The sequence below is a fragment of the Pleurodeles waltl genome, chromosome 7 (assembly GCF_031143425.1).
Source record: "Pleurodeles waltl isolate 20211129_DDA chromosome 7, aPleWal1.hap1.20221129, whole genome shotgun sequence".
NCBI classification, from domain to species: Eukaryota; Metazoa; Chordata; class Amphibia; order Caudata; family Salamandridae; genus Pleurodeles; species Pleurodeles waltl.
The window spans coordinates 266,383,925-266,398,076 of NC_090446.1; the positions used below are offsets into that span (position 1 = coordinate 266,383,925).

Sequence of the window (14,152 nt, forward strand, 5' to 3'; positions counted from 1 at the left end):
CCCTGAGCTGAGAGACGTCATGAATTCCTGCGCGTGGAGTTTGCAGGAAAGCCCTCGGCCTGCGAGATGGAGCCGCTCCAAGGGTTTCCATGGCAAAGGGATAAACAGGAGGAAACAGTGAGGGAATCCCGTTATTTTACAGCATTCAGACTATAAACACTCAACGCGGGGAAGGAAGTGGCCTTTCCCTCTCTAGTAAGGCAGCTCACACACTGGAGGAGCCGGATCAGTCCATGTAGCTCGCAGGGCACGCCGGATGCCCTTCTGCGTGTCCCAGGTTGAAGAGGGACAGATACTTCTAGGCAGTGAGAAGCTGACTGAGGAATATGGTTCAAAGAAGGTTTCGTTTTTCTTGCCTTTGAAGCCCTTTCTCACAAATGCACAGAGAAGCTGCCTGCAGGTTGGTGACCTACCATCATCTCAACATGCGCTCCATGGATCAAGGTATGACTCTGCTAAATACTTCTAGAAACCTATTAGAAAGGAGCTGGAATGTTACTTTATGCCATGCGGTGCATTCCACCGGATATTTTATTTCAAAGAGGAGCAGGAACTGAATGTGTTGAATGTATAATTTAATATGTGTTTATCGAGATTATCTAAAAGATAGTTATTGATTATTTAAATATTAGCTTAAAAATCAATGCTTTCTTGTGGCTCCATATAAACCTCTGTCAATCCATTCATCCATATATCCTCTCTCTACCTATTCATTTATTCTACCTACCACTGTACACTATCTATTTATCTACACACCCTCATCCATTCAACTGCTCAGCCATTTACTCTACTACCTACTGCACATGATCCACCCATTCGTCCACGCATTGACCATCGATATAACCAGCCATTCATTCTACAACGATCTTACAACTCATTCATCCACCCGTCAATAAATCCACCCAACCCTATTACAATTATTCATCCATCCGTGTATCCACCCATTCATCCATCATTGACCATAAGTGCATACATTCATGCTACAACGACCTTACAACCCTTTCATTCATCCATCAGGGCATCCATCCACCCATTCATCACTACCACACTAATCCATGCATCCATCCATACTACACCAGTCCATCCATTCATCTGTACACCCATTCATTCATACTACATTAATCCATCTATCGCTCATGTTATTCATTCATCCGTTGCACCCATCCATACATCCACCTTTCTGTTTATTATTATTATTATTTTTGCATGTTCAAATTCTTAACCATGCACCTATCTCCGGGCGGTCTGTCTATCTACACTCATCTTCCTCTCTCTGTCACTCTCTTTCTCTTTTTCTCTCACCCTACTGCCCTTTGTCTCATAAGAACACACTTACTCTATTTCCTCCCCAGCTTTGCCTTTATCTCTCATTCTCTTCTGCTCTCTCTCGCGCTCTGTCGTTATTACCCTTTTCATTTTAAACACTTTTTTATCAGTTTTTTTCTTAGTCATTCTCAATGTCCTGGTTATCAAAATTATAAAAGCACGCTACTGGTTACTTCACCGATGTATCCTCTGCCACATCTATCTACAATGCAAATGTTTAAGTAAAGGACTCCGTGTTACTCACCATGAGCGACTGATTAACCTCCCCCAGTGACAAAAAGCCCGAGGCATAGCTTAGCTGTCAGTCTTAGAGGCGGGGGTGGATGTAGGTCGCTTGCGACGCGAGACAGGGTCAGATTACAGCAGGAGCGCCCGCTCGACGTCACACGTGAGCAAGACAGTCTTCTCCACGCTCTTCCTCAGATGTTTTAGTGGTGCCATAGAAATGAGACATGACTGTACACGGATGAGTTCATGGCAGCCGAGGAACATCAGATCGCTCCTGGGGGGTAGTGAGTGACTATAAACCGTGGCACCACCCTTCGTAAAGACGTCATAGACGCAACATATTATTGATTTTCTATGATAATAAGGGTGCAGCAAGCGGTAAACCTAATTAATAATGCGTTCCATTTTAGAATTGGAACTTCAATGCTTTGTAAAAAGCTCATCAGTGTCCCATGAACGTCATTTAGGGGTCGCCCTTGCTTGCTCCTGCGATCCCCTCACTGCATTTACGACCCCTGGCCTCAGATGTGGCAAAGTCAGTGCTGGAACACAGGAGTAGCTCCACCTTGGTTGGGGCTCCACTTTCCTGGCTTTCTGTCAATTTCTTTTCACACGAATAGGGAATAATATAATTCACTATTAGTGTAATAAAAATGGAGTACAATTTGCTGACGTATGACTCTATCTGGCAGTTAAGGTAAGTGAAAAATGCTTTGAAATGTACGTGGTATGCATGTTTGTGGGTGAGTGTTTGTGTGAGTGAGAATGTGTGTGTATGTATAAGCATGTGTGGGTAACAGTAAAGGTCAAGTGGCCTGTGATGTCACTACCGCTGCCCCTGGCATTTTGGTGAATTTCCGTCTATGGTATACTTGGTACAAGAACGAATTATTATTAAGTTCTTTAAAAGTACTTGTTGGTATATTTTTTAGCTTGAGAATTTTGCCGTCTGGTGAATGCTAATCGCTTGCTTTCCATTTAGACAGCTGTATTTTACATTACGAAATTGCTAGACACATCTTCCTTAACAATGGCCATGGGGGCATAGCAACCACCGGTATAGCAGGTTTAGTGGCACTGGATCCAGTGGCTTGAGGGGTCTACTGAACTCTACCGCAGCTGTTTACTCCCGAACAAGCGGTCCAAGGTCCGTTTTCCTTGTTTGCACGAGGGCCACAAGCATCCTTGCCCCTGTCGCGGGTGGTCATGGCGCAGGTGTGCACATAATCCTACTCTGCAGGCCTCAGGCTCTGTTTCTTTTACCACGCTATAAATACACCTGCAGATACAGGCAAGATTAACAGTATCTTTGCTGATATATTTACCTGTATTGCGTGGAAGTATATTTCACCAGTTTCAAATGTACAAGACCTGATCCAATAATGCATACGGGTTTTGAGATTGAAGTATACATAACCATTGGACAAAATAATATAAACAGGGCTAATGGAATTACGCGGCAGGGGAGGTTCAAACTATGCCACGGGGTTGACTAAATTATGCGAAAAGAAAAAGCATATTATGCGGATAATGCAGCATATTTTGTGATCATACTACTTTAATATTTTTTTAATTTGTAAATATGCCTACATGTCTGGGCAGAGGCTTCACCTCATTATCAGTATTTTATCCAAAGGGTTTTCCATTTAGCTGCATCACCAGGTGCCACATTTTAGTAGCTTTTGAATCGTTTGAATTTGAAACTATTTTTTGTAGATTATGAGTGGGATGGTGGATTATGTGGCACATGAGGCAAATCCATAATTATATAAAAAATACAGAAACTGCAAAATCGCATAATCCCAGTGGCCCGACTGTAAATCTAGTGACTCAATGAAAATGACAACTGAAACAGGGAATCTTTTAGGGATCAGTAGGCAAATTCAGGATAGAAACTGAATGATCTAGAATGCTCTCGGTAGCTACTCCAACTGATGTCTAAGCCTCTTTTGCAGCAGAAACCGTATTCAATAAAAACACCAGCAGCTGGTCACCTACCATTTTAATTTGGAATGTTACCTGGGTGCAGAGCTAAGAAGATTACCAGGCCCATGTGTGAGCAGGTGAGCCGTTCCAGGGTTTACCCTTGCATTCTGGGACCTGCAGTACTCTTTATTCCAATTTAAAATAAGGACAACAAATGCCAGATAAGGGATCCAAAACCTAGACTCGATTACTTTATTGAATGCGGCTCGGGAACTTGAGACTCTGTGAGTGATTCCTTGTTACAGTGACTCAAGAGACAATTGCAATTTTCATTTTTGTTACATATTCTCTTAATAGAATGCACAAAACTAGACCTCCAGGTTCTAGCTATTTGGAAAAATTAAAAAGGGAAAACTTCAAACCAATAATATTCAATCTCATGCAAGGTCTGCGCTCTGGCATGTGGAACACTCTTTCGACTGGGGTTCATCAAAGGGTTCTTAAAACACATCGGGCCAAATCTAGGGACTTTTGGGGACTTCAATAATTTCTACTTTGAGAAGGAGAAAGAGTGGATGTTTTGAATGACAACAAACTCACAAGTTTCGAGAGCATTCACAAACACTTGAGGCAAACTGTGTATTTTTGTCATACTCCCATCCCTTGCCTAGGATTTACCACGTTATAATTTTACACAGTTATAGCAGAGACAAAACAATTTACGCCATTTGTAGAGAGCTGACAGGTGCAAGTGGAGTGGTGTTCTGAAACCTAGGTTAACACCCATGAAAGATTTCGAGAATTTTGATCGTCTTCAAGACCTTCCTCACTCCCAATCCCTTTTTTCTTCAGGCGTCACTCAATATACGTGACTCTCATTCTGTCATTGGAAGCTATTCACATAAGTATTTTAAATGCACCGATGACAGGTCAGTTTCACACTATTCAAATACAGGGATAAATACAAAGGTGCTACTCCAGTGAGTGGTATACCAAGACGCCACTTATTGATGCTATGCGCCTGCAAAAGTCTCAAGAGAATATTGCTGATTTCTTTACACAGCTAAAATGTAGAACTTAAAAATGGCTGCTTTGTTTGGTTTTCCTTAATTGGTAGCGACCACCCTTCTCCGTAGTCTTCGCATAGGGAAAGTAAAGAGATTTATTTAGAGCGCGTAACTTCCTTTTTGTATTTAGAGAAAATGGACCCCGGCACAAACTCCATTTGCTCCAGCTATACGGTGTGGTGTTTGTTCCAGATTTAGACATTGGAATAAAAATATCAGTAATAATGCACACAAAAGTATTTAAACAGTACTTTTACAGACCTGCCAACTCACAGGATGCCGCCGTGTTCATACGACATCGGCTTCCCGGTGAGGAGCCGAGAACACATGGCATGGAAGAGGAGCTGGGAAACACTGCAAAGCAAAGGTTTCCAGCTCGTCTTCGGGGAGAGTGACCAACCGATGTCCGTTAAAGGCTGTGAAACACACCAGGGCATCGGCGGTAACCTCAGCGATTCTTGATTTTTTCTTTTTGGAGGGAGGATGAAGGAACTGATGGGGGTTATTTGCACGAGAAATTGCCCCTCCCAAGGCCCTGTCCCCTGCTCACTCTTTGGATTATATTTTCAAGTTGTCAGGTCTGCTTTTACTAGCAGCTACACCTTCTGATAATTGGGAGCCCCTAACTTCAACTTTCTCCAGAGCTTAATTTGTAAAATAAATGAATGGATAGCCCAAACGTTTCTTAGACACAGTCTCGGGGGTTTCCTGAATACCTTTCATGTGTATTTGGTCGCATTAACCCCACGACCTAATTATTCTGTAAATATTAGCTCAATCTGTCGGATGGGCAAATATGCCAAGGGTGTTGAATATCCCTCTTTCTGAGCTTGGGTATGGATTCTCAAGCCCTTACAAAGGCGGGGCCACTCCGGTGTGGAATATGAGGAACTGTCAGACTATCACAGGAATGGAACCAGCAAAAGACCCCCCCCAAATTGGCTCTGTCCTTACCTCTCTGGATAGTTTTACAAATGGCCAAGAGAGTCGTTTCACTCCACTTAAGGTTTATATGTTACTATCCTAGAAAGTCGAATTAATTTTAAACTGAAGCCTTTTTCGAGTTCGCGAAAATTATTTCATTTTCTGGTATGTAATCAGTGACTGTAAGCGACGAAAGTTGCTAATGATCTCAAAGTTAAATAAAAGATGTCTGCAGTGTAAAACTAAAGCTGCAGGAAGAGTAATCGACAAGCATCAATCTGTTTAGAAAGGAATATGAATCATTGTTGAATTGCATGGAAGTTGCCTGTAAGCCCATGTGAATTCTTAAGTGCATAAAATACATTTCAATAAATTATATTTTCGCTGTCTAATAGCATATCCTTAACTTGACTGTGGATTTTTGGGAAAATGGCTCTTACTTCATGTAAATTAAAAAAAAGGTATTCTCCCGAATGAAGGGCTTTCAACATACCCACCATCCACAGTGATGGAAGACTGCATAGGAGCATATTGTACAGACCTCGGCTGCCCACACGCCTATCTCAACCTATTTTAATCCTTCGCCCACTGATAGGCCCTTTGCTGTTTTTGCAGGGGCCTTTCATTATATTTAGGGGAAATTCCAGTCGGCCATTTTCAATTGGTTTCTAGTGGGTCAAATTGCCATGTAGGAGTTTTTGTCTATTAGGTTGCCATTTCCATTGGTCAAAACAATTCTATATATTCTATTTCCCATCCAGCTCTATTGTTCGTGTTTCCTACTTTCCCTAATCTGCCCTACTACACTCTATATCAGTAACCATTACTACTCTCATCCAAGGTGTTAGAAATGGGGTCTTTGGTTGGCAGTCAGGTTACCCCCTGTCCAAGCAAGGACCCTCACTCTAGTCAGGGTAAAGGAGAATCACCTTCAGCTAACCCCTGCTTAGCCCCTTGGTAGCTTGGCACGAGCAGTAGGCTTAACTTCAGAGTGCCAGGTGTAAAGTATTTGTACCAACACACGCAATAACTTAATGAAAACACTACAACATGATACAACACAGGTTTAGAAAAATAGGAAATATTTATCTAAACAAAACAAGACCAAAATGACAAAAATCCACAATACGCAACTCAAGTTATCAATTAAAAAGCAAAAAAGAGTCTTCATGTAGTTTTAAACACACACTAACACTGTTAGCGTGAAAATGTACCTTGGGTGCGTCAAAAATAACCCCGCACGGCGAGTGTGGGTCAAAAAGGGCTTCCGATGCATCGATTTCACTCACAAGCGAGACCTTGCGTCATTTCTCCTTTAGTCGTCTTGGGGCACGTCATTTTTACTCTCCGCAGGAGAGCGATGCATGTATCCCTGGTCAGCACTCTCGGGTCCAGGCAGGCCTTTCATTGTTTTTACACGCCCAGCGGTGTTTGCGTCGGAAATCCAGCCGCATGTTGATCTGAAAACCACGCAGCACGGTTTGCGTTCTTCCAGCCTCTGTCAGCGATGCTGCGCGTCGTTTCTCCAGCTCCGTGTGTCGATTCTTTGGTCGCTTTGCAGGCGAGCGTCGACTTACAGCCGCGAAGCCGGCGGCACATCGATTTTTCAGCCTCAGATCGGAGTTGCGTCGATCTTTTCCCCGCACAGCGTTCCGTGCGTGGATTTTTTCCTCTTAGGCTGCCAGCTTCTCCTTTCAGGGTCCCAGGAACTGGATAGTCACCACAGGGCAGAGTAGGAGTCTCTCCATTGACTTCAGGTGCTGGCAGAGAGACGTCTTTGCTGTCCCTGAGACTTCAAACAACAGGAGGCAAGCTCTAAATCAAGCCCTTGGAGATCTTCACAAGATGGAAGGCACACAAAGTCCAGTCTTTGCCCTCTTACTCTGGCAAAATCAGCAACTGCAGGATAGCTCCACAAATCACAGTCACAGGGAGGGCAGCTCTTCTTCCTCAGTTCTTCAGCTCTTCTCCAGGCAGAGGTTCCTCTTGGTTTCCAGAAGTGTTCTGAAGTCTGTGGTTTTGGGTGCCCTTCTTATACCCGAATTCTCCTTTGAAGTAGGCCTACTTCAAAGCAAAGTCTCCCGTGAATGTGAAATCCTGCCTTGCCCAGGCCAGGCCCCAGACGCTCACCAGGGGTTGGAGACTGCATTGTGTGAGGGTAGACACAGCCCTTTCAGGTGTGAGTGACCACTCCTCCCCTCCCTCATAGCACAGATGGCTCATCAGGAAATGCAGACTACACCCCGCACCCTTTGTGTCACTGTCTAGTGTGAGATGCAACCAGCCCAACTGTAAAACTGACCCAGACAGGGAATCCACACACAGGCAGAGTCACAGAAATGGTATGAGCAAGAAAATGCTCACTTTCTAAAAGTGGCATTTTCAAACACACAATCTTAAAATCAACTTTACTAAAAGATGTATTTTTAAATTGTGAGCTCAGAGACCCCAATCTCCACATGTCCATCCACTCCCAAAGGGAATCTACACTTTAATCAGATTTAAAGGTAGCCCCCATGTTAGCCTATGAGAGGGACAGGCCTTGCAACAGTGAAAAACGAATTTAGCAATATTTCACTGTCAGGAAATATAAAACACATTACTATATGTCCTACCTTAACCATTCAATGCACCCTGCCCTAGGGGCTACCTAGGGCCTACCTTATGGGTGACTGACATGTAAGAAAAGGGAAGGTTTAGGCCTGTCAAGTGGCTACACTTGCCAAGTCGAATTTACAGCTAAAACTGCGCACACGGACACTGCAGTGGCAGGTCTGAGACATGAGTACAGAGGTACTTAGGGGGGTGGCACAACCAATGCTGCAGGCCCACTAGTAGCATTTGATTTACAGGCCCAGGGCACCTCTAGTACACTGTACTAGGGACTTACCAATAAATCAAAATATGCCAATCATGGATAAACCAATTACATACACATGTTGTAAAGGAGCACTTGTACTTTAGCACTGGTTAGCAGTAGTAAAGTGCCCAGAGTAACAAAAACAGAAAAATCAGAGTCCAGCACACATCACCAACTGGGAAACAGAGGCAAACAGTTAAGGGAGACCACGGCAAGGATGAAAAGTCTAACACAAGGCAATGTGAAAAAATCTTCCTACTTCACTAATCATGGCATTCTTCGTGATTCAGTCCTGGGCTTTCTTTAATTTCCATGCACATCTCTTTGGAGGTACAAGTAAACCAAGCTCTGGCTTTCTCAGGACTCATCTGTGAGTGTGAGTCCTGTGGCCACAGTGAGCGCAAAACCACTGTGGGTTTATTGATCCTCAGTAAGGTTCCCTATTTGGAAGTATGCTCTGAAACCCATATTCTTTCAGCTGAGCTCTGAATTAGCTACAGTTGATGTATCATATGGCTTCCATGGAGGCTTCATTTCAGGAATTTCAAGTAATAAAGTGTGAATAATTAATTAACTGCCCTGCTATTCCACAATAAGAAGAGATTTGAAATGATGATTGCAATTATCCTTTACTTAGAAAGTGTATTAAACTGCATTTTGCACATAGAGGCAGAAGGATAAAGGATTATAAATTTCTTTACCTTTCAAAGAATGCTGCAGAATAAACATACCAATTCTGATACTTCTCCGACTCACCTGACATTCTATTTTATAACATTACTTCTAAATTTCTGCTTGTGCTAGTTCTTGGTGCTTGGAAGACAAGGCAAAAGGTGACTTCAAATAATGAGATTCTCTCTACATTATATGCACTCAATTGCACTCTACAATGCAAGAGTAAGGAATTAAGCACAAATAGGTGTTTCCAACTTACCTCAGTGGTCAGGGGATGTACCATATGTGTAAACCTTCATGGCTTGAGGAAGGGTTCAGTGGATATTTCTCTCAAGCACCTTTCATTATTCTGTGCCCTCGCAGTTGAAATGTGCCAACTAACTTTAACTTGTGAAAGTGTTTTAGTATACATTGGTCAGTATCATCCTGCCAGCTTCTTGACTGGGAGACAAAACATATTTCACATCTTTCCCTGGTCTCAAGAAAGACTGTTGTCCAGGCTTACCATATACATTTAACACCTTCTTACTGTGGTAGCTAGTGAATGGCCTTTGGCCAAAGGTCGAAGCACATACAAAAAGAACTGGAACTGTGATCCTGATTACAATCGGTTGAAGTAATTGAGGGAGGGGACCGGGGGTAAAAAGATGTGGCTAAAAAGGAACAAAATATTCCAGAACTATTTTGCTGGCCTTTCACCTTCAGATAACCGATAATTAAGTAATGCACACCTTAAATGAAAAATAAATGAAGCTTAAACTAATCAGTAGGAAATGCACCATTTTACGTTTTGAAAACCCTCTATGGTTAATGTGCACTGCAGATGACTGGGTGTGTAACTAAAGAGCCACTGAATTGATTCCTGGTTGGTTTAGTTGGAAATAATGACTTGTGTATTTTTAGTGCTACAAGGTCCGAACCTGTGACAGAAAGCACTGTGAATATTTAATTCATTATTTTAAACTTGCATTACAAACAGTACTGGACCAGCTGCCACAAACTGTACAGAAAGATGTAGGTCTAGGATTAAACAAGGGCTTCCAAAATTTAGATTTTAGTAGTAAACAGACTGCACAAAGTGTAAACATTTTTTAATGCCTGTAAAAGAACAGCACAAGCTCCACAGCTCAGCAGATAACACATTTACAATACCTCTCATGAAGACTAAGGCCCTCATTCCGACCCTGGCGGTTTGAAACCGCCAGGGTGGAGGGCAACGGAAGCACCCCAACAGGCTGGCGGTGCTTCCAGGGCTATTCTGACCGCGGCGGTAAAGCTGCGGTCAGAAAAGGGGAACCGGCGGTTTCACGCCAGTTTCCCCCAGGCCCAGGGAATCCTCCATGGCGGCGCTGCTTGCAGCGCCGCCATCGGGATTCCGACCCCCTTCCCGCCAGCCTGTTTCTGGCGGTTTTCACCACCAGAAACAGGATGGCGGGAACGGGTGACGTGGGGCCCCTGTTAGGGGGCCACTGCACTGCCCATGCCACTGGCATGGGCAGTGCAGGGGCCCCCTAACAGGGCCCCACCATGATTTTCACTGTCTGCTATGCAGACAGTGAAAATCGCGACGGGTGCTACTGCACCCGTCGCACCCTTGCAACTCCGCCGGCTCCATTCGGAGCCGGCTTCCTCGTTGCAGGGTCTTTCCCGCTGGGCCGGCGGGTGCTCCTTTGGCGGGCGCCCGCCGGCCCAGCGGGAAAGCCAGAATGGCCGCCGCGGTCTTTTGACCGCGGAGCGGTCATTTGATGGTTACCGCTTGGCGGGCGGCGCCCGCCACCCACCAAGGTCCGAATGAGGGCCTAAATCTTAGTCATCACATAGGTTTAAGTGATATCACTTACAGACAATTCTCTATGATCCCCCATATAACTCTTCCTAGATTATTCCCCCCTCTATCCTTGACTTACGCCAAACCTAATTTTGCTACTACGATCTTCAAAGTAACCCTTTCTAGACTCTTCCCTCCAGTATCCCTTCTTTGACTCATCCCAAACTTCATTTTATTACAATGTTCTTCCCAATAACCCTTTCTAGACTCTTCCCTCTTTTAGCCCTCCTTTGGCCCATCCCAAACCACATTTAACAAATATCAACTCCCAAATAACACTTTTAGACTCTTCTCTCCTCCATCCCTACTTTATCCTATCCAGTCGAACTAACAGACTCACATGTTCGCCACTAAAATTAACAATTTATATGTTCCTATACTAATCCACCACTAATCCTTTGGGTTCTAGAGTAGCGTGCTACTTATGAAGAAAACATATTATACACACAGACACATCTGCAAGGTGCTTCGCTACCTCCCACCTCATCAATGAGTTACCTTCAAGAATCCTCAGGTGTACCATTTATTGCTGTAACCTTTACATTTTGACTCTTTCCTAACAACCATAACTATAATGCTGTCAATCAAGACTACCCTCCTAACACATTGTACCTTTCCCATCCAGAGACAAAGGAAATATGTGAGTCATTAAATCCCTAGTTGATTGGTAGTTGAATTTTAGAAGTAAACAACTATGAAGTGATGACCAGTATTATCCATCTTTTATTGCATGAACTTCATCAAATTTTTCCAAGGACCGAGACTTTTGGAACATTCTCTGCCTTACCACATTGCAGAAGCTGGTATGTGAATAATTTTTCATTCCTTATTAATGGAAGCATTGAGCTAATGCCTCATCTGATGTATTAGTTTCACTTGCAATGGCGTATCAGTCATCGTGCTGCCAAGAATATTGGCAACTTCGCAACATCAAACTAGTTTTAGACTTCTCAATTAGAAGTGTGACGAACCACTAAGTTCTCTTTAGAGTTTAGGGCACGACTTAGACCACTCTTGGGTGCAAGAATTATTCCACTATTATGCATTTTATTATTATTGTTAAGATTATTATCATTATGTTGTTATTCAGTGTTTATCGGATGCAAGACATATCACCAGCAATACCTTTTTGGTGAAGAATGTACACATTCATTGGTCTGATATTGAAAGCTATTTTGCAGTCGGAAAGCTTGCTATTCACATAACCACAGGGTTTGTTTCCACAAAATACACTTTTCTACAAAATCACTTTTACAAGTCAGAAAAGTCTTTCTAACTTGTAAAAATGATTTCACAACCTGTCATAATAGCAAATAGGAGGGAGTTCAATGGGGTGCCCTCCTTCTAGCTGGATTTAGACAGGAATGTGTGGTCGCAAACCATTGATCAGATACCAACACCTTATCTGAATTGCAAAGGAGAAACTATCCAAGTAGGAATCTTGACAGCAGTCTTGAGAGGAGCAGACCCTGGTCCAGATGTCTTCCCAAATGGGAACTTTTCGTTAAAGGTGAACCAGTCCCTTTAATTGGCACAGGCCGCGTTTTAAAAACATTTTTCCATTTGTGAATGCAAATGCAAGAATAGATGTCTACTGTTTTTTGCAGACCTCAATTTCTGCATTTATAGCCAGTCATAGGTATCACAAATGATGACCTGCCTAATTAATATTCAATAGGCAGGTCGTTTTGTGACCATCTGTGAATGTATAATTTGTGATGTGGCCTTTTAATACATAGGCCCCATGTCAAATTTCTATTCACTAATCAGTTGGTGTCCAAATTGCACATCCTTGGTTTGCAAACGGCAATAGTCCAGGAATGCCTCAGTGCCTACCACACCAAAATCTGTATGTTCTAGTAACTATAATGACTTTTCCACAGATAAATATTGTCATAATTGACATGCCTATGTTTACACTAAACTCATAATTCCGTAATGTTTGGTAACTGGGTCCAGAACTTCTGACACATTATCCCATCTTAACTTCTGACATATTTGTCATTTATATTTACATCATGAAGGAGTACCTTGCTTAAGACCGATTTATACTGCCACAAGGGATTTGTGTATTTTTTTAGTTTTCCTATTTCATCATCTTGTACGACTACACTCTACCTTATTGGACATATAGGCATCAGTGACTCTCCAAATGTAGGCCTGGATAACACTGAGTAAAAACGAAAAATGTGCTTGTAAGAAGTTCCAGAAGCAAATTCACAGAGTAAGTGATCCTATAGGTGCTGGCCTTTTAATATAAACCTCAATGATCTGGTCATGCTTCCTAAACAATCAATCCACAGGGACCCTGGAAAAGCTGTAAATATTTAAAATATGCCATCCTTGGCATCTCACATAAGACCAGCTAGTTGTAAAATGTGAAGTATGTGTATGATGTGCAGGAAATTCAACAATTTGTTTGACACCACCAAACTCATTCACTTCCTGTTCTAGCCCATAAGAAATAATGTAGGCAGATGAAATTTATAACACCAAAACCAGCTTCCAGAAGATATCTTTGAAATACCCAATGGTCGACTTTATCTGATGCCGCTGAAAGGTCTAACGAAACCAGCATTTTTATCTGCTTCAAATTTGTGTTCATGCAATAGGAAGACCCCTGCAGACTCATTCCACAATATCACTAGAAAGTCTTATAAATAGCAAAGAAATGCTGGGTTTCAACCAACATAGTTGTCTGCTTAGTAACTGTACACTTGTGAAGTTTGCTGATAAGTGGTAAGTTTGGTAGTAACTGAACACTTGGATGATCAAAAGCACTTACAATTGAAAAGCTAGGAATGAATATCACCATATCCTATTTAAGGTGGGTAAAAAATCTACCTATCATTAAAGCTAGATTTTTAATAGTACAATGCCCTCAGACACCGTATACGTCTGCAATGAAAACAAGTGGTGATCTAAATTGCGTCAACAAATATGATTTTATCTCTGAGGTAAATAATCAGATGATGTGCTGTCTTACAAAAGGATGCTTGGTTTCCTGTGGATATAACACACATAAGGATTATTCTCTTTTGGATATATTTCCACACATTAATTAGTAGACCAGAATTGTTGTAGTCACTAGAGAATCATGAGGTAACACCAAAGATCCAGTGTCTAAGCATGCCAGGGTATTACTGCAGGGTATACCATTTTCATGGATCATGCCCATTGTCTATTGTTCATTTTTCTATGGATGCAGGGTCTTGGGGGATGGTTATTTCTATATTACTGTTTCCATGTTCCCTTTCAGTATTTCTGAATATGTTTCTGGTCAAGGATTCAGGATTTGAGATACACCACTTTCTGCCA

The 14,152-nt window shown here is 42.5% G+C and overlaps 1 protein-coding gene across 1 annotated transcript in view; it reads left to right on the forward strand.

Moving 5' to 3' along the window:
* Positions 1 to 256: 256 nt before the first annotated feature.
* Positions 257 to 14,152, forward strand: part of NFATC2 (nuclear factor of activated T cells 2) — a 393,751-nt gene continuing 379,855 nt past the window's right edge. Inside the window, exon 1 of the mRNA XM_069243636.1 lies at positions 257 to 444. Coding sequence (XP_069099737.1) covers positions 378 to 444 — 67 coding nt within the window. The 5' untranslated portion in view covers positions 257 to 377. The remainder of the gene's footprint in view (positions 445 to 14,152) is intronic.